At 43.4% G+C, this 26,819-nt stretch overlaps 1 protein-coding gene across 2 annotated transcripts; it reads right to left on the reverse strand.

Annotated features, from left to right (window-relative positions):
* Nucleotides 1-6,155: 6,155 nt before the first annotated feature.
* Nucleotides 6,156-21,919, reverse strand: LOC107392432 (signal-induced proliferation-associated 1-like protein 1). Of its 2 annotated transcripts, XM_054741559.2 has the most exons (21): nucleotides 20,254-21,919; nucleotides 20,022-20,152; nucleotides 18,175-18,363; nucleotides 17,885-18,059; nucleotides 15,846-15,949; nucleotides 15,426-15,583; nucleotides 12,434-13,013; nucleotides 12,081-12,355; nucleotides 11,755-12,000; nucleotides 11,536-11,679; nucleotides 11,293-11,447; nucleotides 11,125-11,204; nucleotides 9,926-10,326; nucleotides 9,109-9,324; nucleotides 8,729-8,891; nucleotides 8,231-8,432; nucleotides 8,000-8,155; nucleotides 7,771-7,888; nucleotides 7,531-7,609; nucleotides 7,342-7,454; nucleotides 6,156-6,401 (listed from the first exon to the last, which is right to left on the reverse strand). In XM_054741559.2, the coding sequence occupies exons 1-21, from the start codon at nucleotides 21,731-21,733 to the stop codon at nucleotides 6,395-6,397; spliced, it is 5,172 nt and encodes a 1,723-aa protein (XP_054597534.2). In that variant the 5' UTR covers nucleotides 21,734-21,919; the 3' UTR covers nucleotides 6,156-6,394. The 2 variants fall into 2 exon arrangements, with proteins under 2 accessions (XP_054597534.2, XP_070402980.1); XM_070546879.1 differs by lacking the exon at nucleotides 6,156-6,401 and having other exon boundaries at nucleotides 7,089-7,454.
* Between the last annotated feature and the right edge of the window lie 4,900 nt (nucleotides 21,920-26,819).

Here is a 26,819-nt window from a genome sequence, read left to right on the forward strand (position 1 = left end):
GTGCAACAGGGAGGTGCAGATCATGCACAAAACAGGGGGAGGGATGAAGGAATTAGAGAGAATGTAAAGAGGGAGGAGAAATCAGAGAGCAGTGGAGGTAAAGAAGAGAGAAAAAGAGGATAGAGAGATGCATACTGCAGCAGCACTCACTGATGCTGAAAATAGGAAACATTTCTTTAAGCTTGCATTAAAAGAAAAATGAATAAAAGCTGCAAAAATATGTTTCCAATCTTCTTAGGTGATACAAGTTTAATATTCCTATCTAAGAATTTACATTTTTTATTTAACCACTGAGCTGTTTTCAAGCTTTTTGTCTTTTCATAGAAACTTTTGAATCATTCAAGCCTAAATGGCAAAGACCCTTCCTTTTCTGGATTGCAGTGTGTTCAGTTAGTGGAGGCATGCATGCATCCTGATGGAACCTTCTCACCAGTTATCAGAGGACTGTGCAGGCAGCTTCTCGCCACTGTTTGTCTGTTTTTCTTTCTTTTATTCAAGCAGAAGCTGTGGCTCCGTGAATCTCTCTCCCTCTTGTTGCTCTTGATAATATTTGACACTGCGCATGTGAGGCTCAAACAAAGAAAAGACCTTGAACGTTTCTCTAATCAAGTCTGACTTGAAATAATCCACTTTGCATTAATAAAAGTACTGTTTTGTAACATGTGATTCTTCGGAGGGGAAAAAAAGAACAAAATCGCAGATCTCTGTAAATTTGGTAACCAAGGGAAACTGAGGTCACACACACACACACACACACACACACACACTGAGACGTGTGTGAAAGCATTTGTTGGCCTTCAGAATTTGTGCCTACCTCACATTTTCCTGAAGGCAGGGAAAAGCAGGGTATTAAATATACCGTCACATATTTCTGCAATATCTGACTCACTGAATGCAGAACAAATAAACCTGAATGACTTTCCCATCTAAACACACACACACCTCACACTGATCAGCATACCTTCAGACAGGCAGACAGACAGGTACTACACTAATCTGCTTTAACGGGGACAGCCTTGTTATAATCTGCATTAATGCTAACATGTTCATTGCAACACCAAGGGGCCATCGACAACATATAACACATTAATCGATAAGTAAGTGAGAATATTTTGGTAAATATTTCAGATTTGGGGGGTGGGGGAGGAAAATAATGACAAAAATGTGTAGAAAATAATATCAATGTTAAGATTATAATTAAATTTGAACTTGAATATGTCCAATTGTAAGATTTTTATTTGTAAAAAATTAAAAGATGTGTTTTAATTTCTTCTGTTGCTTCAGATTCAGGTGGTTTTAGAGCAGAACATTTGAATATTTAAAAACGTAAAACACATCCACGTCGATGAAGGTTGCTGATGTGCGAAATAAAAATAGTGGTGCCAGAACAGATCCCTGAGGAACACCTCTGACCACGAAGAAAGCTGGAAGTGAGGTCGGCTTCATTCATACACAGAAATCTGTTAGGTGGATTTCCAAACCCCCCAGCTGCTTGTTCTGATGGTTCATCATCATCATCATCATAATCATCACCAGCCTTCATTTATGAAGCACTTTCCTTTCGCTGCAGTGCTGTACACACAAACAGACATCAAAAACAGTACAGACCCAAGGAATGACCAGCCATAAAAACATACATAGCCATAAATAACAGGCCCGGAGTGGCTAATCGGGAGGGTCTGGAGAATTCCCGGTGGGCCGCGCGATGTTTGGGCCGCATGGGGCCGGTGCTCTCGTTTTTGTTTTTTATCATTTTATTTTTATTTTTTGGTGCCGGTGTTCAGTCATGAGGCCGCCGGGCTGATCACATACGCTCCTCCCGGCTGTCTCTGGCTGGCTCTACCTGCAGGCTGCAGCTCGTTTTTTTTCCCCCAGTATGCGCCTGTGCGCACCACGTGACCACGCAGTTGACGGAAAGATGGAAAGTAGAAAGAGCAAGGGTGGCGCGGAGAAGGCAAGAATTAAAAAGAGGAAAGCGTTGGAAACAGATGCAGCCAAGGCCGGATTAACCATATGGGCAACTGGGCAACTGACCAGGGCCCACGAACTCTAAGGGGCCCAGGGCAGCAAGCGCACGAGCAAAATACTGTAGGCATGTCTGTAATCTCCCGCATTATATTAAACTAGGGTGACCGTATGTCCGGTTTTCCCCGGACATGTCCACTTTTCACTCTCTGTCCGGGCGTCCGGACTGCGGGTTCTTGTATTGATGAAAATGTCCGGCTTTTCATCCAGGAGCAGGGATCTAATTATGGGGGAGCTGTATATCTTACACATCCAGGGGAGCCGGAAACAAGTTTTCTATCTATATTACATCATTTATGGACTCTTCTGAGCAGAGAGCACAAAGAGCGGCACAGCGCGTTATTGCGCAGCGATCCAGGCAGCTGCGTCCAGCGCACGGTCCATTCTCAAAGTGGCGCAACCCAAAAACTATAATTAGCACACGATCGTTCATGTCCGCACATATTCTCTATTTTCTGTCTTATTTGTGCCTGAAGCGCTCTGCTGCTGCGCAGCTCATCACCTGTGCTGCGCGCCGGTGCTGCGGTGATTTCACCTCACTGACGCAGCATCGAAAGGCGCACTCCGCTTTGCGGTCAGGAGATCCCTTTGATCTGCTCAAAAGTAACTGATGAGGTGAAAAAGTAAGAATCCTGGCAGCAGTTTTTCTGGAGAGTTTAGAGGAGACGCAGGAAGATGAGAGACAGACAGGACAGGAAATAGTTCAATAAAAACAAGAAAACAAAACTAAGTGTAAAGTAAAATGTAGGTAGATTTATCTCCACTACAAGTTTTTACCAGTATAAAACAATAAGTTATACACATGTAATATTTACACATCTGATACAATTCAAATCACCTTCAAAACTCAGTCACACACCCAGGGCCGTTTCAAGACATTTTGGGGGCCAAGGCAAAATGACCCCCCCCACCCCCCAACCCCCCACCCACCCCATAACTGGGCTCCCCAGAAGCCTCTGTGTAATTGTTACCCTCTCCAGTAGTGTTAGTTATACAGTGTTTATAAAAGCCCCTCAGACATTACTGACATGTTCTAATATTATCAGACGAAAAACTAAATTATCAGACATGCTGTCTCATCTGCTTCTTTTCTAAACTTGCAAAAAGTAACAAAACCATGTGAAAGCCACTATTTGTGGATTCTCTGAAAGTTTCCATGGAGTGTGTGACAACTTATTTTATCATTGATCCTATCGTCTAATCTCACAGCTGAAACAAGCACCCTTAATAATCTGTGCACAGGAAGCTTACCGATGCTGTAGTAAAACAAAAGGTATAATAATTTATTATTATTAAAACCTTGTTGCAGCACTAAAGCAGAAAAAATGAGATTTTGCAATACATATGCTAAATATTTACATATGAATTGTTTTAGAGCCCTTTTATTGGCAGAATCTGATATTAATTTAGTTCTTACAAAAAAATGGGTCCCAACGTGGTTTGTGTGGTGTTGCCATAGTGTGACGTCATAGGCACAGATCCCCTGTCCTCTTGTTTGGAAATGGAAATATGATCACCCTACATTAAACAAACTGTCCACCCGGGCTTTTGCGCTGCACAGACGCTTCGCTGCCTATGACTAAACGTCAGTTGAGAGTCAGTCTCATGCAGACTGACCAATGAAGAGAGGGCCTCAAGTTAAGACCCTCTCCTCATTGGTCAGTCCACACAAGGTGGGTCAAAGGTTACCCTGAGCGGGTTACGTGATGTCAGGCATTCAAGCATTCAGTATATTTACTGCATATTACAGTAAAATATTCTGTATGTGACCATATTATGGTGATCCTTGGGTCGTGATGATGGGGCCCTTGAATATTGTTGCCCAGGGTACAACAAAGTCTTAATCTCGCCCTGGATGCAGCTAAATGTGCAAAAATGAGCACCTTTTTTTCTCAAACAAGCTCGCGGTCTTTAACTTCAAATGAAGATAAAACGGGTAAGGCAAGTCAAGATGTTAAACTTTACCGGCTGCAAATCACCATTCAAGTTAATTAAGCATCAATAATGAATTATATGGCATCATGACATAACGTTATGTAATATAATTTACAGTATGATGTGACTGATGCCACCAAACTGTCTTGTCAGAGTCAAACACAAGATCCAGTAGGCCTAATAAGCACCAGGCAGAAACCCACAATTCCAGAGCGGGCATGTACTGGTAGGATTACTTATTGAGTCAGTGAACTGAATATTATTAAAATTTATATGATGAAAACTATCCTGGCTCTATATGAAAGTGTCCTAAAATGCTAGATGATTCAGCATTGATCAGAAAGCGTGTAAAAAAGGAAAATGAATGCTGAATTGTGACAATTTTCACACAATGTAGTGTCAGAAGAGCCAGGAGCCAGCAGTGAGGGTATTGCTCCTGTTGGGATAGAAGGTGAGCCAACTCATGTGCAAACAAGCAAACATCAGATTCATTATAATAATTTTAATGTCCAAATAATCGTAGTGACCTGATGTATTTTTATTAGTAAATGCACAAAGCCCACAACAGATCGCTATTAGAATGAAAGTAAAATGAAATAAGCCTGCATATTTTGCCATAGAAAATATTTTAATTGGTTACAAAGATGTGTTTTCCATATCAAATGTGCTAAAGCTTTACAGATGATTATTTTAATTGTGTGCAGGTGAGTCTAGGGAAACTGGAAAAAGTGTGAAAGGGAGTGCTGAGTCATTTCATTTTAAAGGTTTGAAAATCTCAGAACAGCTGTTTGAACAGAATGTAGATTGTTATATTGTTAGAGAATGTGTTGTAAAGAACAATGTTGGAGATGTGCACTGATGTTCAAATAAACCTACATTGTAAAGCAACTCTTTCTTGCTTTACAATTACAAGGCTTTACCGAGTGGTGTGCTTTTGTAGACTATACATATAAAGTTCTAACATGATTTTAATAATAATTCGTTAAGTGGGCCGGTCTGGGGTCTGAAACTCCAGGGCTGAAAATGTGTCCCACTCCGGCCCTGATAAATAAAATGAGAGATAAAAAGGTGTTGATAAGATAAAGTACAAATATAACCGGATAATCACTTGAGAAATTAATTAGAAATATCAAAAAGCTAAAACTAACTCACGTGCTGTGGGAACGCCACTGAATAAAAGTAAGTCTTCAACTGGCTCTTAAAAACCGACAGTGAAGGTGATTTTCTGACCACGAGTAGATCATTCCACAGCTTAGGGGCCGCAACAGAAAAAGCTCTACCTCCTCTAGTATAGTACCGATGAAGCAACATTTCAGATAAATGTGCATTCTTGCATCAGCAAAGCTCCCAAACGGGTACATTTTGAACAATGTATTGCAGACTAAATTATTTTAGTGAAATAATCGTTTTTGGTGGCGTGTGAGATGATTAAATCTTGCAGCTGAACCAACTTCCTGGTATTTGCATTTTTGGCTGCAGAGTTTATTGCCGTCATGTCTGGTGTTCATAATCAATGATGGAGTTTTTTACTTTTCACCGTAACTGTTGACACATGAATTCTTAATCAAACGGCCATAATCCTGTTAGACATCAGCACTCAATTCTTGGCTCCGTAATAAACCGTGTCTTTGTGCTGCATCCCTCTCAGGGTGTTCTTGTCCATCAATCTGCACAACCCAGACTTGATCGCCTCCGTCAGAGGTCGCGTGCAATCAATCCTGAGTGGAAAAACAGCAGCTTCCTGTTAATCACAATACAACAGCAGGCAGCACCTCCTGACAGGTATCCAATTACTAGTAATGCCATATTTATTAGGCCACGCTCTGGTATTAGTCACCCATTTCTCTCCTTTTTAAATCACAAAAGATGCTTTTTGTTGTGCGACTAAATCTGAACACATCTGCCACAAACATAAAAAAACAGTCATCCAAGTGAGGTGTAATTCAACAAAATAACTTTAATAGATATAAACAGTTTTTACACGTCACAGCTGAATGGAAACATGCCGTCACACATGTTAAGAATGAAGGCAAAGGGGTGATCTGCTATGTTTGGGACCTGAGACTCTTCTGAATCCAGCTCGTAGTCTTAAACCCACTCGCCCCTCCCCCCTTTCATCTCGCATAACACTTCTTCCGCTCGTTGCTACCAAGTAAAGCAGAATAAATGTAGAAAAAAAGGACAGAAGGTGCAAGTTTCTGATGAATATTAAATTCTGTTTATATACAGTTGCACAGTGTCTGAGTACAAAAGGAAGCAGTTACAGTATGAGGACTCCGTTCGGTCCCAAACAGACCCGAGTTCACGCCGTGGTTCTCAGGCAGGTCCGTTCAGAAAATCTGGATCAGCACAGCATCTCACTACGTAGTTCTATGCAGAACAGTACCGCTTTAATTCACTCCGAGCACAACGGATCAATCAGAACGAAGCCGTTTCACATGCTGTGTGAGGATGGAGAAAGGATCAGGACCAAGCAGTATGTTACACGTTGTCAACACAAGGTGTCACCGTCGATGGATCCACAGCAGCAGGCCAGGCGACAAAAAACAAACATGACAGTGTTTAGTATTTTAGATTAAATGTCAATAAATTTAGAGAAAGACAGAAACATTAAAAGGAAATGTCCACTGACTGCATATGGCTCCTTTTTCTTGGCCATCATCGTTGTCATAAATACTCTTTATCTTATATCACAGTAGGGCATGAGGAAAATACATTTTAACATCATATATTTACAATAATCTGGATTATGTGTTTCTGTATGGCACCTGTTGTGTTTTACACAATATATATATATTTATATATATATATAGTTATGTTTCTGTTTTGGGGTCCTTTACTGTGCAAAGGCTCAGTCTGTCTCAGCCTGATAAAAATGACCTTTTTGGTTATTTGTATAAAAAATAAGAGTAAATTTACAGAAGATCTAAGCATCAACTTCTATGAAGCCTTTATTAGAGCTACATGGGATTTTACTCACAGCGTCTTGCATCGGGTCAAAGATTTTTAAATATTTGAGCTCCATGAGTTTATTCTTAATCAGATTAGCGAAGAGCTACACGGCGACTTGCTCTCGGACGTGCGTGGGTTAGGGTACCAACAGGCTGTTACACGGGAAACAAAGTCTTACATAATTTATGTACTCCTAAAGAATGGAGCGCATGCTGATAAAAACGGACACACTGGTCTCTCTTCTTTCCTGCTTGTGTTTTTTTTACTTGATTTTACTTTTTCCTGAGCCTGTTTTCCTTTTTGAGTTGAGTATTTTACATAAAGCTAAAGAAAATGTACAAATTTAGAAATGAGCTTGATTAGTGGTTGAATCCCCCAGTGGAGAGCATCTGTGTGCATCAGTTCATGTCGATGGTGTTGAAGACCCACTCTGTGAACTTCTTGAGTTTGGCTGAGGCGCTGTAGGACTCCTCCAGGAGGCGCTGGTTGTCCTCTCGCAGGGTTTCAACCTGCGCTTGTAACGACGCTTTGGCATCCTTCTCCTGGTGGAGAGGAGGGACACGGGTGAGAATTCGCTCAAAGAGCTGAGCCGTTTCAGAAACACCAACAAATACCCACCTTCTTCAGGTCTTCCTGCAGAGCCTTCACCATGGACTCCAGCTGACTCACCTTACCCATCAAACACGCTGGAGTATCTCTGTTTAAAACACAGACTAATTAATAACCCAGAACTGTAAACGTGCAGAGAGGAAAACTGGCCGGTATGTGGCTGAAACGAGGGGTCTTCCCCAAAGGAGTGCAGGAATTAAGTGTAACAAAGCAAACATCTGTTCACGGCCTTGACCTGTGACCTCTTACCCAGGCGAGGGCTGTCTCTGTGGAGCTGCCTGAGGCTCGGCCTGCTGGCGGCTGGCGGCTGATGTGCTCTCTGCTGCGTCGCTTTCCTCCTGGGCTGTTAGAAAATCCAGTCTCTGCTCTAAAACACAAAACCTGTCGTTAGACCTGAAAACAACACCGCCCCCTTCTGGTGATAAGAGATACCAGCTGAGTTTGCTATGACTGAGAAAAACAAAAGAGGTGGAACTACCTTCAAATGCCTTAGCAGCATCCACCAAGTGGGCCCAGTCAAGTGGGCCATCAGAGCCAGGGTCAGGCAGGGGCATGAGAACAGGGTCCTCCTGCTGCAGCTGCTTCCTCCTCCTCTGCTGTTCCAAATCTGAGCTCTCCAGAGCCGACAGGTCCCCTGATGACACAACAGAGTGAATCTTCCACATATTCGAAACCTAAACAGTTCGTCGAGCTAAATGCTGAAACCCACCGAGAGATTTGTGTGAGGCTCGCCGACTCGGTCCGTGTCGGGTGATGGGTGAGCGCGGTATGGTGGAGCAGGTGAACAGAAGGTCGGTAGGCATGTCACACTGTCCGCTGGAGTTCGACTCCCTCTGCCCACTGTAGATGCTCTCATCTGACAGCGTTCTCTGTAGGGAGCGGCGGCTGGGCGGTGGGGCTGGGAACGAAGGCTTCAGAGAGGGATGGAGACAGGCAGACGCCAGTGAGAGGCGACAACGTGGCTTTAATTCTTTAGAAAAACAGATTTTAACATCTGTGCTTTTTAACACTCACTTGTAGATAACATAAATACTTATCTTTTAATAATAAACTATTATCACCGATCACAAATTTGCCTTAGATTTGCATTCAGTTATTTTATTATTGCAATTAAACCTTTCCTGTTTACTCTGGGCTCTTCACTACTGAGACACCAGCATGCCGTTTTCCACCCACACAGGTGCAGGAAAGCAGTCTAGTGTCGTACCTTCTCATCGTTTGTTGTTGGCGGTGGGCTGTCGAGCATGATGAGCTTCTTCAAGTCTTCTTCCAGGCTGGATTTGGCGGTCTGGCGATGGGGCGACTGGGAGCCGCGGAGATTCGCCCTGAGCTGTGGCTGCCCCCCCAGCAGACCATCGCTCGGGTGTCGTCTGAGGACAAGATTAACTAAATAAATCAGAAGCTCCTTTTATCAGGAAAAGCAGTAGAAATGGTCTAAGCAACCCACAAACCCTTGTCTATTAGAAACAAAGTTCATTTCTTTATGCAGAATGAACAATTCCAGGCCACATGGGGGCGCTGTCTACAATATTTGTAAAAAAAAACCCACATCTGAAACCATCTCAGAGGCCTGTGATCAGATCTTACTTGCGAGTGTTACCAAAGTCCACAGAGTTCACGGTTCCCCCGGGCTTCTTCCAGCCTATCAGGTACTTGGAGGTGGCACCATGGCGAGGATAGAAGCTCTTGGACCCGGGAGACTGGGGGGTCTGGGATGTAGGTGAGATGTCCGGGTCGGTTTCCTCGTTCTGAGGCGACGTGGCGCTGCAGCTCTGCCCCATCGGACTCCCAGAGTGACCAGAGCTGATTGTGGTGAAAACGGGGCATGAAACAAAGGCAGAGCTTCGTTTAATCTTATTCTGGCTTTTTTTTTCCCACCCCTTTCTGGTTGATAATCCTTCAGTGTTTTTCTGCAGTGATGGGCTTCACTTTAAACATGAAGATAATTTCATCAGCTAAACACAGGATGAACGGATGAAATCCAAAACAGAAAACAGGGCATTGTCCTTGCATGTCATTTTCAATCATTTCCACCATCATTGCCACATGCTGTGACATAAAAGCCTCATTTTTCTGCATTAATGATCAGCTCAGGCCTGCACTAATGTGCACGGACTATATATAAAACAAAGCAGCCAGAGCCAGGTGAGTTATTTCTGTCTGAGCGAAGAGAAGAAGAAGCTTGACTTGATTTAAAAGGAGGATTTAGAGGAAGGGGGAGAAGCCAGAGCTCAGTCTGCATTTTTTTGAAGCCCTTCCTTTAAATCACAGATGCCACAAAGATGAAGGCGAGCGCCGATGCTACAGAGATTTTTCTCTTCCTGTCTCTCCTCGTTAAAAGGAAACAACAGAGAACACATCAGATAGCAGAACCAGGGTCTGTTTGAAGCGCTAGTCAACACACCTGGAGTGGGAGGCAGCATCACTCTCAGGAGCTGATGCAAAGGTTGACGGCCTCTTTGTCGTGATCTCACCACCTCCAGCAGCGACGAGAGAATCTGACGTCGGAGGCGATGCGTTCGTGGCCCTCTGACTGCCTGCTGGATCCTCCTGCCACGGGATTTTTTCTTTGGACCTGAAGGCACCCGTAGAGGAAGCGGTGCTGCTCTGGGTGGCGGTGAAAGAGGTGGCGTCAATGCCGCTGTCGGTGGAGGCGCCCTGGAGGTAGCCATTTAGCTCCAGGTCGTTCGGCGCTCCGGATCGGGAGCCCACTTCGTACCACTTCTCATCGCTGTGGGTGGAGCTGGAGGCGTTGCTGGACAGTGTGTTGCTGCTTGATTGGCCGGATGAATATGGACCATCCACCTTTTAATTAAACAAAATGAATCAAATAATTAAAGGTGCATTAGGTAAGAGCAGTCCATGTAATCAAAACAAAGCTTTACGGATCAGCGCCTGACGATTCTAGATTTCAAGCGAAGATGACTCACACACAGTAAACAGATAGATAAACATATTTCACTGTAACATTGAGGTTTTGGTCATCAGAAAAGTAGCTCCAAATATTTATATTTGTTTCTAATTCACCATTAACATTGTTAGCTTAACGTTAGCCTCTAGCCTTCTTTACCAGATATTAGTGAAACAAAAATGATTTTACTCTCTTGCACTTATTTCTTTTGCTTCTGGGTCGCTGTAGGACTACAGATGTGGGCACAATAGCACTTGCGTTGAAGAATTGATAACTTGCAGGCTCACATCTGATTGGTCGTGGAACCAGGAAATATGGAGACAGGACAGATCGTAAAGAAAAACTACGTCCCCCTTCAGTTATTTTATAAGGAGAAACACGGGCAACCCCCCCAGCTGGATGAGAAGGAAATTTGTTTCAATGTAACCTTCCTTCCAACATGTGTGTGAATGGGTGAGTGAATGGGTGAGTGACTGATTGTGTTGTAAAGTGCCTTGGGGGGTTCCAGGACTCTAGAAGGCACTATATCAAATACAGGCCATTTACCATTTAACATGAATGAGACGTTAGACCTTTAACATCAGCAATATACATGTGTGTGTGTGTGTGTGTGTGTGTGTGTGTGTGTGTGTGTGTGTGTGTGTGTGTGTGTGTGTGTGTGAGTGTGTGTGTGTGAGGTTTTTGAAACTCACCTTAGTGTTCTTGCTAGGTGACAGGTGACTCTGCTCTGATGGATGGAGACGAGGAACCACCACTTTGGAAACGATAACATCTAAAAAAACAAAAGTAAATACAAAGAAAGTTAGAAACAGGAACAAAACAAAGACTTTATTTCATTCCGTTTAGAGCGTTCTGCTAACCTGAGCCGAGTTTGTCTCCAAGTCTACCAGCAGATTCACCCTCCCCAGCTCTGGACCATCCAACACCAGAAGCAGAGCTCACCTTCACCCCATTGACCACCTCACCGGCTGCCTGCCGGACGGACGCAGCAGGCGAAGGGCCGTTGTTGTTAAACCTGCACAGGAACACGTGACGCATCATAAAGCGACAGGAAAAAATGTCTAATTTAGTCAGTGGCCTAAAGGAGTGGAGGGAAAACTCACCCATCAGGCCCAGACCTCTGCCTCCAGTGGCTGGAGCTCATTGTGTCGCTGTAGGAGGGGCCTGAGGGTGAGTTAGTGTTGTGCGGCGTGCGCCCCATCATGATGGAGCAGGCCACAGCGTAGTTGTCGTTTCCTGGGGAATACCTGTGAGAACACATATGGACAGCATTTAGGACATGTGGAAATTGTGTGCTGGAAGCATTTTATCCTTTGTGTGACCTTTTCGGGTGGAGAGGCCGACCGTCGCTTGACACGCTGCGTGGAATTGCGGCGCTGAAGTCTGAGGGTGGTGCTTTGATCAGGGTTCCCCCTGAGCCGGCGGCGCGAGTCTGAGGGCTGGATGATGAGCGCGGCCACTTGCTGTTATTGTTTGTTGGGCGAAAGGGGAACTTTAATTCATAGGGCATGCCCTCTTTGTGGTTCTTGTAATCCACAAGTGGCATGTGATAGATTTCTGAGCAGCCTCTGTTGGCACAAGAAGCATTTCCTGTTAAAGGTTTCCACAAACCCTCTCACTTTGAATTTGTCAATAACGCCACTTTTACCTGCGTGGGGTGGAGTCTTCATGTGGAGGAATGATGACCACCTTAACAGTGACCGAGGTTCTGAGCAGGTCGATCATCTGCTCGTGAGACAGTGAGGCCACGGTCACTTTGCAGATCTCCACCAATCGGCTGCCTTGCCTCAGCCCGGCCTGCCAGGCGTAACCGTAGGGCTCCACTTCGGCCACAATCCCCTCAAAGTTCACGTGAAAACCCAGCTGGCCCAAAGCGTTACGGCGTAGTGTCATCTCTGTGGTTTGGCTGCCTTTGGTCAGCAGCTACGTGACACGCGCGAGGAGGTCAAAGGTTACGTATGAAGCAGAAAAACATCTTATTAATCCCTAAGATGTACTTACCTCCAGTCTTTTCACAACTTCTCCAAAGTCTTCCGTGTTGTTATTGATGGATCGAAGTGACACGCTCTCACCGCGCTCATAGTAGAGCTTCATGGAGGCAGGGCTTCCCGTTGACCAGCCAATCACATCCCGTGTGGCACAGTTAAACACGACTGCTTTGGCCTCTTGATCCAACAGGATGATGAAGTCGTTTGAAATGGCCAACAGGCATTCTCGTTCAGCTCCTGCGACCTGATCTTCAGCGTGGACCTGCCAGGTTATGGCTCCCAGACTCCGTAGCTCCGCCCCACTGTAGGGACGCACCTTCTCCCGCCGCTTGTGAGCCAGAGAGATGAAGGGGAACTTCCCCGTGGACTCCACAGGCGTACTGGTCACGTGGCGCTCGGCTAAGTCCCGCAGGTACTCCTGCCGTGTGCGTGTCGCCATGGCACCAAACTTCTCAGACTTGTGGGCCGCGTTTTCGGCGTTGATGACTTTGGCCAACAGGAAGTCCCGAAAGACAGAAGACTTGGGGAAGGTCACGCCGTTGGGGATTGGTGGTCCGAAGGAGGGAACGTCCTGGGAGCGAGTCACAGCCACGCTGTAGACGTAGAGGATCGGAGAACTTAAATATAAAACAACGAGCCACAGAAACACATTTGTTTCATCTGCATGTGATCATAAACTGGGTGAAAACATCCCAGTAGTGTGTTACAAAAGCGGTGTTTCTCTTTTGGCCTGTTGGACGTGTTGGTGCAAAGAAGGGCATCAACACTTCTACAGGCAAACCTCTCCTCTTGTTACCTTCCACTGCTCCAATTCCATTTCCACACAATGGAGTTAAATTACCATAAATTAGCAAGCAGTTGTGTGCAACCCTCCCTCAAACCTGTTGTTCACACAGGAATTCTCTCAAAATCAACAAAAAGAGGATTTAACTGCACTCGTTAAAGCTTTTGGCTCAGATGCACTTCATCAAGTAAAACTACACGGTTATAAATCAGACACAAGCACATGGATAAAAGCCAAAAAATGAGTGAAAAATCAAAGCGCTGCCTTTGACAAGCCAATACGACAATCCTGACAAGCCTCCATCCAGCCCATTAAACTGATCACACAGGCGCTGCCTGCAGCACTAATGTTGCTACGCCATGCCTGAATAGTGCTGACGTGTAAACAAATTTCATGTGTTCAATTGCTGATGACACGCCGACTCCCAGCGCTTCCATCCCGCTACGCCCTGCCACATCCCGGCATGAGGAAGGAGCACTGTGGTTGGAGTTAGCGAGCACGAATACCCTACATTCCCCAAACAATGATCTAGTTACGCAATCCGCCTCGCTGGCCTCGTGTGACTTTGAGGCAGCGGTTGAAAGCAGCAGATTAGCACCCAGCTGGCCCCAGGCCACTTACTCCTCTAATGCTCTGGACTGGCTCAATATCACCACAGCATTATCCCAAATGGGCTATTAATAACCAGTCAAAACAACAAATTTAAATAAATTATTAACAGAGATTATTGTTGTAGCTTAATGCATTTTATTATCTAAATTTGTGTTCCAGTTTGCTGAATTAGAAGCACTGATGAGTGCCAGCAGCGCACCAGATTCTCTGAATGGTTTTATTAAATTCATGCTCAGATCAAAACAAGAATCAACAACTTACCTCCAACTTCACCGAAAAGCAACCATGTTCCTCAGATCTCAGCCACAAACTGACTCTAATCTCTGGTGCAGCCAAGCCAAAGTGGTGAAATGAGAAGCTGAGCCGACACTAAAGCGGTTCAGCGAGTTAAAATTAATTTATTCTTTTCTGCCAAACTAAAGCTCCAACCCGCAGTCTCAAACAGATGGTTTACCAACCCAAAGAGCACGAGGAGAAGCCAAAGAAAGAGGATGTAACGGTGACTTTGGGTGGAGTAGCTGGGGTAGTCTTCTTGTGCATCCAGAAATCCAAAACCTTCCACTTTTTTGGAATGTAAACCAAACGATGACCCCTTAGGGTGAAAAGAAACAACAATCTCCACGAATGATGGGATAAAATCAGGAAAAAAAAACAAGATTTTCAAAAGAACAGACAAAAGAAGAAATCCCAAAAGTGAAGGTGGTGTGAGAGACCGAAGCCAACTCGACTCTTCTGCACCTGAGGTGGACTATGTGAGGTCTGGCGAGCGCTGCTCTGCACATCCTCCTTACTCACATCCATGAGCGGGTGAAGAGAGCGCTTCATGTGCATGGCACTAACTCTTTCAGACCACTCATGCTGCCCAGAGGCAAAGTGGCAGTCGGGGAGGGCGGGTGTATTGTTTGAGTGTGTGAAGAGTGAGTCTTCGAGTGAATTAGCGTTCGATGTGGGGGAAAAGTGTGTAACTGTGAGCTCTGTGTGCAAGTGAGCATGAGAATGAGGTGAAATGGGAGTACGAGAGTGACAAAGAGCAACTATGTGTTCATAACTGTACGTGCATGAGTGTGTGCAGTGGGATGGCTCAGAATAAGCCACACCAGCACAGAGTTAAAGTCTGATCATCACAAGGCCAAGAAGAAATCAGCAGAGGAGAACAAACATCAATTCGACAGCTCAAAATCCAGCGAATGTATATACACAAATATATATATACATATACATATATATATATATATAGATATAGATACACATCTATGTAGTTGAAACGGTCCAAGAAAATGGGGCAGCGTTGATGCAAAAGGCTTTTAAGTCTGACCAATGCCTTCCAGTCAAGGCTTTTGCTCTAATGCAACTGCAGCTACCTGCATAAAAACACAACGAGAGCCGCTCTTGAAGCAGCGTGCAGCATTTAAGGGTCTCATGAACTGGGCCCGGTCTTGCACAGGGTCAGTCTGACATCGTTAAACTGGAATGAGGCTTTGTTTTGTCTCTATATTTCAAACTATTTTGTAGGAAAACACAGAACTTACTGACATTTGAGGCATGCTTGCTCCTGGAGCTCATTAGGTCATTATTAGTTTTTATCTCCTTGTTTGGCATTTAGACCCACCTGTAGCACGTGCTGTCAGAGCAGGGGTTGTGCACCCGAACAATAATGAAGACATGCTGAAAGTGAGAACGAATGGTCCTGGGCGTGAAGGGGTGCGCTCCCGGTTCCTGGAACACAATGGTCACAATGTCGTTCCCAATGTGGCGCTTCCTCAGCAACTGGAAAAACAGAGTTTATTTAGAGAGGCACTAACTTTAAAACTGAACGTGAGGTCTGAACAGGCATTTGCAGAAAATACAGGTGCCTTCAGGTCAGAAACAAATTCTTTATGATTAAAGCTGGATGGGAAAGTGATTCCTGAGCCAGGAGTCATCTTGCATTCCTGAGGTTTTCAGTGGAGTGCCTGTTTCCAAACTGAGGTTTCCATTTCCTGACAGATGGCCGGCTTTGCACAACACCAGCCACTTTCTCCATGTTTACCTGCTGTTTGTTGTTGGGTGTGTAAGGCAGCATTGTCGACACGTGAAACATGATCTCGTAGTCCTTGTAGGAAGTGTACAGCGAGTGAGTGCCAGTGGAATCCGCTGCAGGAAAACACAATCCAACATTAGGAGCCTTCATGAAGTCACTTCTGTTTTTCTTGTGTTTTTGTGCACAACGGGATGCTTTTTCACTACAATCTAAACCAACACACAACAGTGAGCACTAGATCAACGTCAGCCTGGAGGTTTTATCCTTTATAGCAAAATCTAAAGACAAACTCGCAACAGAAGTACAAAGAAATCATTCAAAAGGTTCATAGGCATAGAAATCTATTCCTCTTCACATCTTTTAACATTCTGCAAGAAAAAACGTCCTCCTGGCGTTCATGTTAACGGATCCATTACAACTTAAATCTTGATGATGTACGAGTAAATCCGGGGCTGGGTGATATACACCAACACTTATATTTCAGTATTATTTAGCTTCACTCCTCCCTGTCTCTCTCTTCCCTTATATGCTAAGTGCATTTTTTGCGCAGACAGGTGTATTTTTGTGAATAATTTTGGCTATGCTACTGCAATTTATCTATTTTTGGGGAGAATATATATTTTGTGGGGAATACCAAAAATTATAAAAATAATTCCCCTAACCTTTTTTAATGTAATGTAACATGGAAATCATTTAGTAGCGCCACCGCCCTTAGTGCATTGTTTTGCGCCACTAACTCCCATGTAAATTTTTTTTCTAATAAGCCTAAATATTAGCATATATATGTATTATATATATATTGGGGCAGCAGTAGCTCAGGTGGTAGAGCGGGTTGCCTCATGATTGGAGGGTTATGGGTTCGATTCCAGCTCCCGCCAAGGGTATCCTGCTGTTGTGTCCTTGGGCAAGACACTTCACTCAACTTGCCTGTGTTAGTGGTGGTCAGAGGGACCGACGGCGCCAAATGGCAGCCTCGCCTCTGTCAGACCTCCCCAGGGCGGCTGTGGCTACAAGTAGCTTACCATCACCAGCAGTGTGTGAATGTGAGAGTGTGTGAAAAGCGTCTTTGGGTGTCTAGAAAAGCGCTATATAAGTTCAATGCATTATTATTATTATTATTATTATTATTATTATTATTATTATTATTATTATGTCTGGGTTCCCAGGGCAGTAGCAGACTCAATTTTGAGTTTTTTATGTTTTCCACTAGATTGCACATTTTCCCTATTTATACCAGGGCAATAACTAACACTGCATTCAAAAAAAAAAAAAAATACTTGTAAATGAAAATATCTTTATGCCAATTTATGACGCTCCAACGTGTTGAAAATTCACCCATAAAACTAATTATCTGGACATAACACACAGTTTTTGAAAATGTTTTTCATTTGTTTACATTTCTGGTTATGATCATGCACCTGACGATAAAGAGGGAAATAAAAAGGTTAAATCTCAGGAAAGAACACATATTTTATTATATTTTGTGAGGACTGAAGCCACGTACAACATTCATGTAATAAAATTAGGAATTATGAAATATTATATGAGGAAGAATTGTGTCTGCATTTTTTTGCGCACCAAGGTTAAAATTGTGACTTTTTTAGAAAACATGAAACTACACAAAAACTAAAGTGGGCAAAAAAATATTTTTATGCCTATTTGTGACACTCCAAGGCTGTTTAACCCCAAAAAGGTCATCTGAACGTAAAACACAAAAAAATTTATTGATTTAAACATTTTTTTTTTTACATTTGTTTTCCCGATTCTGGTATTTATCATAAACCTGGCAATAAAGGGGTTAAATCTCAGAAACACAATTTTTTATTACACTTTGTTAGGGCTGAAGCCAAGGATGAAATTCATGTAAAAATATGGAACATGTGAGACATTATATAATATTTCTATAGGAAGTTTAGTATGTGCATTTTTTGTGCTCAAACACCACAAATGTTAGAAAACTAAAAGGTAATATAAGGGATGCATATATAAAGTCCAGTCCTGAGTCAAACTAAACTCTGTGGAAGCTGTGCGTGTCTGGGTCTCAGTACTTTTGGTGTCCAGCTGGGCTCTGTACTTGGTGAAGCCCTTGAGTCGGACCTTCTCGCCCAGCAGCTGGAGGAACTCCTCCAAGGCGGGACCGGCTGTCTCGTTGTTGTACATCTCCTCTTCTGTGCTCTGTCCTGCTCTGCAGTACATCACACCCACCTTCACCTGAAAACTCAGCTGGACATCGGACATAATTTATTTATTAGACCTCTTCAGAACAGAGATGATGATGATGCAAAATTCCTTTCTGTCTCTAGTGCAGTTTCACAGCTGGTGTGTTATTATTTTTTACCCCTTGTTCATCCAGTTTCATTAGCTGCTCAGTGACTTTGGGGGTGTTGAGGGCCAGTCTGAGACAGGACAGATCCAGTTCTGGTAGAAGGTACTCCAGTACGTCTTTGACTGGCAGGCCTCGCGTTGTGGCGTGCTTGGAGGTAGAAGGAACCGCATCCTCAAGTATGGAGCCCCGGAGCGTTGTCAGCTGGAAGGATTGAAATGAAAAGGAAGAGGAGATTACAGTGAGGTGTGTGAGAAAAGAAGGAATGCACCTCAGGAATTTTTGATGTTCTTTAAACTTTCTGTTCAAGATGAAAACGCCTGATACCAAAACATTCCTGCCCTGACTCAAAGAAAAGAATAACATAGCAAGCTCCAGTGGCTCTTCAGCTACTTTAGCTTAAAAAGAACACATTGAGATAAAAGAAGACAATTATGAGTCAAACCTTTTGGCTAAGTACAGAGTGAAGAGGAGGAAGAAAAGGTGGGAGGGTTCATCAAGACCATTCTGCGTACAGAGTGAGCATTGTGCTGATCTCTGGGACTGAACTCAATCACTCGCCTATCATAGCAGCAGGAACAGATGGAGACTTTCTCCTGTGAGCTGGAGGGCGTGCTGAGCTAATGTTTACAAAGGACCAGTGTTTCTACGTTTGGATGAAGGAGTGGGGGTGCTTCGTTGTAACCTGTGAGGTTCAGATGCACCTGCCCAGTCTAAAAGTGTGTGAATAATGCCCCAAATGGAATCAAACACCACTAAAAGACTTAAACTGAGACATGAAGGTCTTTGCTCTGTAGTTTAAAGAGCAAGTCACCCCTACCAGAGTCTAACTCCACTCCCATTTCATGTTTGAAAAATGCAACAAATGCTGTTGCCTGGCAAACCGAGAGCTGCTAACAAATACACACACACACACACACACACACAGGCTCACGACAGCATTGTGACATCATAATGTACCAGTTTACATCATAGCATACCTCTTAGCCAATAGCGGTGGCAGATTTAAGTGAAAATACAGTGCAGAGTTTTTACCTGACAACGGTGCAACACTGCCAGTTTTAGGCAGAATATTTAAATTTTAACTAAGATGCACTGAAGTGTCAAATTATTGACTACACGTGTCTGCAGCACGATTAGACACTCGTTTATTTAGTTTATCAGCAAAAAAAAAAGTTTATTTGGGGGTGACTTGCTCTTTAAAGATGCAAACAGGCCCTGCAGACTGGAGGATAAGTGCGGTTCCTGGCGTTTCTTCACACATTGCTGATATTGAGGGAGACAGTTGAATAGCTCAGAGGGTAGTTGCGTAATGAGAAATAAGGACTAGGGATGTGGTGTAACCTAGTACAGCACGCAAAGGAAGTAAATATCAACTTCAGTAAATCCCTAAAAGCAGGGATGTAAGAAAATATCGTTACACTGAAATATTCTGTGCCATGAGACCAAATCAATATTTAAAAGCAGGGTATTGACTTTTTTATTGAGAATTTGCAAACATTTACTGAATTCCTTTAGAGGTGCAATTCAAACTTCAACTGCTAGGTGGCAGCAGTTTTCACCATCTTTATTCTAATGGAAAAACAAGATTTCACAATGACACGGGATATCTGGCCTGAGTTTCAAATGCACAAATATTTTCTGGCTGTTAGTATCGCAATATATCATATCGTCTCCCCTGTATTGTGATATACTGCATATCACCAGATTCTTGCTAATACATGTGGTGCCCCTAATAAAAAGAGTGCTGTATTTTCAAAATGTAGCAAAAACATTCGAATCCCAGATTAATGACCATCAATAAAAATCTGCTTTGTCTACATGTTATGACAGAACTGACCATAGGTGTGTTTATGTCTGACCTCACTGGTTCTGAAGATGAGGCGGTAGTTATACTGTGGGCCATGCTCCTTATCATCCTCCAGTTTCTCTCTGCGAAGGCTCACTGCAACTGGGCCCAGCGCCTCGTCGATCCCAAAGTAGTTCCAGTGCTCTGAGGTACGACAATTACAACCAAAGACCAATTTAGAAAGATATCCAACTTTACTGCTTCAATCTAAAGGAAATGAAATAAAATAGTTGAATTAATCTTACCTCGGAGGTAGAAAAACTTCCTGTAGTAATAAGCTCCCTGGTCCACATGCTCCACAATGTATTGTTTGCCCTTTTCGCTGAGTGTGCTAGGTCCCTCCTTAGGTCCCTCGAGGACAGCTACTCCAGCATTGGTGCAGTGTGTGCTCAGAGATGTTTCATACAAATGACTTTCCCCGGTCAGTGTCCCAGAGATGCTAACTCCACCACTCATGAGCCCATGATACCCAGCTCCAGCTGCTCCCAGCTTGCGCCTCGCAATTCCATCAGCACTGATCTCATTGCGGAAACAGGGGCAACTTAAGAGCATATCGTTGCTCTGTTCATCTCCTGCGTCCAAACTTGGACTGTCTCTAAAACTGAGCTCCTCTTGGCTGCCACTGGGGGAGCTGTAAGGTAGGCTGTGGGTGGAGGATAGAGTGGAGGTAGCTGAAGCTACAGCAGCAGCAGACGCTCCGGTGGTGGTGTTTTTCCTCTTGCCTGCAGTTTGTCTTAACTGAATAACGTTGTTGAGGTCAAAAAGAGCGCTTTGAACGTCGTAGTGGGAAAAACCTTTTTGACAAACCCAAGGTTTTGAAGGAAGGACCATGTCCTCTGTCCGACTGTCGTCCACATCAGATCCAGCTCTAGGAGAGTCCAGCTCACCTCTTACATTCCTTAGTTTTCTGAATATAGACTCGCCCCCTGTTTCAGACTTGGTGCGTCTCTTTGGAGGCTTGTCCTTGTCCCTAGGTTTAAGATGGCCATCTGTGACATCTTCCTGTAGCTCCATAAGTCCCTGATTGATTCCAACACTTAGTATGTCCTCTAGTTTCTCCGGAGCAGGGCTATGCTGGTCAAATTTGTCCTCTTTGTAGCCCTTAAGCATTTCAAAGAAGCTATTTCTGGATACTCCATGTTGATCTATAGAGGAGGTGCTACCATATTCACGATGAAGAGGGGACATTTTGGCTGTTGCGGATGGATCCCAGTCCTCTCCACTTTCTCCACTGCCTTCCATCTCACTGATAGTCATGTCACTATTGCTGCGTTGGCGGATGCATCTCTGCTGGGGGGTTTTACGTGCAGGACCTCTGTAGTCTCCTGGCGCCAGGTAACGTGTGTTTGGGCAGTAATTGTTAGCCTGGATTTGGGTTCGATTTTTCAGACTATTGTGGATGTTACGAAGCATTGATGAGTCCTGAGGGCTCAAAACAGATCCTAACTTTATGTGACCTTTAGTAACGGAGGGGACACCAGTCCCAGTATCAGCCGACGGGTGCCACAATGGCCCTGAAATCTCTTTTCTCGGGGGCCAGTCAGCTACACGAGCCCTAACACCCATTTTAGGCACTCCTGTGCTCACACTGGAATGAAAGTTGTCTGTGCGAGTTGGCAAAGCTCCTCCATTGACCGTTCGGAGCTGGCCAGTGTAAAACTCATTAGTGGCAGGGATGGAGCCCCCGACAGAGCACTCCATGGGTGGGCGCTTCAGGCTGGTCATGACACCAGTGCCAAAGACTAAAGGCACTCAGCAGATGGACATGTTTGCTTCTGAGACCGGATGCTGCTCCCTGACCTCATGAGCAATTTGATTGTCTGGATCAAAAAGTGAAGAAGCAGGAGGGCCCTTCAACACTCAAGCATGCATACTGCTTTAACTGCACCAACACAGCCATTTGTCATGTTTCCCACTCCAAACGCAGAATCCTGAAAAGGAATGAGAAACCTGTTAGCACCATGCAGTAATGCTCCCAGGAGCAATTAACCATAAGTACCTTTGTGTTGGGACCGGTTGGGACTCACAAAGCCCTCTCTGATAAACAGGAATGGAAGAAAGTAAAACTAAGTTACATTTTAGATTAGAAAACCACTTTGGGCTTGATTTCTAAATTCCTTCTTATCTAAACTGAACCTGAGTTACACATTTTGGCTAGACAAAAAACAGCTCGAGTCTAAACCCACTGGTTTAAGGCCTGTGCTCTCTGATCTTGCAGTGATTTGTAAAGCTAAATATCAGCCATCAAGATCAAATAGGCCAACATGCACATCAAAAAGCAAATAGGCCTTTAAAATTAATCTCAAAATGTGCGATGATCCACTGCCTGAGAAATTGGGCAAATTTGGCAGTGATGCACAGAGAAAAGCCTCTTCCCTTGCTTGGTCTTGCCAGGCTGTGCCTGTGATCCCATTATCCACCAGCAATGAGTGCACTGTGACAGCCAGCAGCACAGCCACCTTCACACTGCATCAAAAACACCAGGACCAACTGGATGTTCAGACTAGCTCAGCAGAAAAAGATTCAGTAGTAATAAAACGAATGCTTTTCCATTTTAAATAATAAAAGAGGCGGATGCAGAGCCCGAAACAACTGTGGTACAGACATTTGAAAGATGGGTCAAATGCTCCCCAGATAGCACAGCTAGTTTGATCTATCAGCATCAATTTGCAAGCCAAGTCTCAAGTCCTCCTGCACTGACAAGAGGGCAGGAGTGAAAATCTCCAGGCTCTGCAATGCAGAGGATTCAGTTTTCAGAAATACCTCAGGCAAAGCAACCTCAGTCAATCAAAAAATAATCCTACTGTTTGAGAACAAAAGTCTACTAGTAACACTTCAGTCAGCAGATGTTACAATTGGCAGCTGCTTTGTACCATAAGTGCAAAAACTATGACTACTAATGTATTTTTCTAAGTTGTGGAGCATTCTGTACATAATTAAGTACTCAAATCTTTTGCACCACACTATAAAACAAGAATAGGTTATTTTACAGTTAATACCCAGGATGCAACCATTTTGTGATTAAACCCACAACCATAAGGCATTTATTTACCAGCTAAAAGTTTTTGTCATTACTCGTTAAAGGTGTTATAGCGAATCTACAAACAAGCTAGGTTTTGAATGAAAACACAGTCATGGAACACTTAGAGGCGGACGCCCCGCGTTGCACTATCATTTTAAGTAGAAGCCATTCTAGTTAATGAGAATGGGCACACTGGGAGCGCTGCGATAAGGTGCTGAAGATAGGCGCCAGATCTATCTCAAGCGCATTATGGAGTACTTTACAACAGACATTACAACGTGGAACAACTTTACAGCACAAACCCAGCCGCAGTTTTGATAACTTTAAAGTATTATTGACCTTAAAATATTCAAATACATAGCGCACTTACCCAATTTTAATAAATTCGAGTCTCACAAAAAACGACGGCAAGTCTGATCACCTATAAACAATAGTCACTTCCTGCTTCTTGTTCTCAAGTCCCGTGAGATGTTGTGACTCTCACGCGACTTTCCATGAAGCGCTCAGCGGCATGGCACTGTGCGTCCTGTGTGACCACTTGACTTCTCAAAATCTCAGGCGTCTCTGGTGTGCCCCAGGATTTACTCTTCACCTTGCATATCTTCCTGGATCTGTGTTCAAATGTAACTGTAAACCCACATTACCATAGACAGCACTGAACACCAGTCGCTGTTTTCTAGGTCTAAATGCCTTTTGTTGTGTTGGTGTTTTTCTTTTTGGGACTCTGGTAGTTTGTGCTAAAGTTGAAGTGGTAGCAGCTAGCTGTTTCCCTTTCTTTGATATTATTGAGTGAACCTCTCACACCAGTGGTGTTCTGTTGTAAAATACGTGAGTGGGTAATGAAGGGAGGACAGGAAAGTGCGGAAATGCGGCGGTTCGGCGAGACCCACAACCGGATGGTCCAATAGTTGCTTTCAGTCTGAAATGTGTTATTGGCAGAGGATTTTAGACAAATGAGAAAGAATCACTTTTTTATTTTCTCATATTTTTTTAAACTCTATAATATATTTATAACGTAACTATGTTAGAAGGCTGTTAAAAAGGATCGAAAACACGTTTCAAGCTAATTTATTTAACAAATTTACTTTTGCAGCTTTGGTGTGAAAATGCACTGATCTATATCAATACATCAATCGGTATTCTATTGACATCTCAATCAAAAGAATAACTTTTTATTTAGAAAATTGCTTTATTTTGAAGTTCTGTTTAAAATATTCATTAAATCAAGACGCTAGCGACGTCATGGCGAGCAGTGAGAAACAGTCGGTAAAGAAACTGTCTGTCCTCTGGGAAATCATTGTGTTCAGTCACTTGTTGATTAGTGGATCCTAAACCAAATCAGATCGAATGGTCTTGTTTGTGACTGAATTGAGATATACACAAACATCATTGCAACTCGCTGTATCGATATGTCATATCGTGATAAACACCTCTACTTACTGAACCTTAAAGTCACCAATAGTTCTACTCACCATTATAACTCGAATAGATGTTTGGTTAAGCATAAACTCTTTTTTACATAACATAATCTTTCAATTACAAGCCACCAAGACTTCTCTGACACAAATAAGCAAGACATAATGAAATTGCAGTATATTCATTTGTCCGATTTGGCAACACAGACTCAATATCCATAAATCATAGATTAAGATCCTTCTGTAGCAAAATTGTTGATATTTGAAAAACAGAAAACGGTCCCTACCTCTCACACTTTTCTGGGGGGTTAGTTGCGACATTTGCCGAAGTGTTTTTTCTAGCATTTATTACCGAAGAGCTAGCAGGGTATACTGACAAACTGTTAACGAAATGCAAAATGTGTGAAATAAAACCTACATAAAACATTCAGAAATGAGAACAGAAGCAATCATTTGTATACACAGATCAGTTATCATCACAGTCATAATCTGTCTTTTTCTATTATTCACTTAAATTAATTGGAGCCCACTATTTGGTGCCTGGTGGTAAATCAACTCTGGAGCAGCAGATTAGCAAAAACCTTCAAATGAAAAATCATGTCCTCCAAACACCCTCTTTATCTGGGTGAGAAAACGGTCAGAATGTAAATGAGATAGCATGTCTAGTCCCAAAGCGTTGGGCCTCGTTCCGTAAAGCAGCCGTCCTCAGGGAGCGACTGATGAACAGAACAAATACATTACATGCGTGCTCTCACACACACTCGCACACACGTCCCAGAAAACAGAGCTAATCTGATGGCAGTCGAGTAGACGGGATGGAAATATCTGATTAAGTCGTAAAAAGTCCACATGCGTATAGTCTTTTAACCTTCTTTAGGTTTTGCTTTACAATATGTTACTCATTCAAACATACACATTATTTGGTCTTTTCTCATAGCTAGGCAAAAAACCACAAGTACTTTGATTTTGAAGATCTCATGGAAATACATTGTGAGTATTTTTCTGGAACAGTTTGAAAGCGAGATAAGAGAAAGATGAAAACAAACGATCTGCAACACAACGCCGTCTTGTTTCAACTCATCCTGAAAACGCACCAATGTAGGAATTGTTTTCCTCTTCCCAGGTAAGTAGGACATGTCCAGACAGCCTAAACCTGCTGACTGAATTCATTTTTAATTCCTGTAATTGGTGCTCTGACCTCTCAGCTGAAACTACAATCAGCAGATGAAGGGTTGGTGATAATAAGGCACACCTGGTTGTAGGGATGAGACATGAATGAGTGAAACATGTCCTCTACAGACTCGGTCTGTGTGTTACTCAGCAGAGCTTTTGGGATTTTTGTGACATAACAGATATGTAATACATGAGATTAAAAGAGGAAGACAGACAGAAGACACCCAGCTGGACAGATGAGTCACATTGTGAATCAGAAACACCCTGAGTCGATCTTTAAAGCTTGGAGTGGTTAGTAATTTCAAAACCAGGATCCCAAGGGCTTGGCTGCTTGTTGTTCCTGAAATAAAGGACAACATGCTGCAGTTGAAAGAGTCCTCGTTCTTGGTCTTCATACTCCATGAAGTTTCCCAGCACACACGGCAAGTGTTACCAAAGCCCCAACAAAAGATTCAAGGGATTGCCCTACAAGCTTGTAATTACGCGTGGTTGAATGGGATAAGGGGCTGTTTGCCCGACACCACTGGCTTTCAGACAGGCACCCTACCATTTAGTCCAATGGCTCTCCCTGGCTCCTAATCTTTCTCTTCTCTGGGGGCTGCTGGGCAGCAGGCACAAAGGTCTCTCTGTGCTGGCTTGGGCAAAACTGGGGGCCCCATTCCAACACACTGAAGTCTTTGAAAGTTGCCTGGCACGGGAACATCACTTTGGCCATGTAAATGAGGCTTGCCAGGGAAACCAGATGAATTAAAAGCTTGGTGAGCTGAAGAGCAACGCTTGAACCAGATGTGTTTCAGAGGAATAAGATTCAGATTCAGATTCAGATTTCAGATTTATTGGCCAAGTAAAAGTACATTTACAAGGAATTTGTCTTCGGTAGATGTTCGCTCTCTAAAACATACAACAACCATAATAAATGAGAATAAAAATACCTAAAAACACATAAGAACATGTATACCCACACACATGTTCATTTACGCACACACCTGTATACATATATACATACCCACACACACACACGCACGCACGCGCACACACACACACATATCCATAAGCATACTGATTAAGTATTAAAAACTATAGTAAAAGGATGGTAAAATAATCTACAGATTCAGGAGAGAAATGGCTGAAGGAAAGAAACTGTTACTCTGCCTTTTAATAACAATGAAATAAATAAACACTGAAATGTAGGAGGATGCAA

The sequence above is a fragment of the Nothobranchius furzeri genome, chromosome 18 (genome assembly GCF_043380555.1).
Source record: "Nothobranchius furzeri strain GRZ-AD chromosome 18, NfurGRZ-RIMD1, whole genome shotgun sequence".
NCBI classification, from domain to species: domain Eukaryota; kingdom Metazoa; phylum Chordata; class Actinopteri; order Cyprinodontiformes; family Nothobranchiidae; genus Nothobranchius; species Nothobranchius furzeri.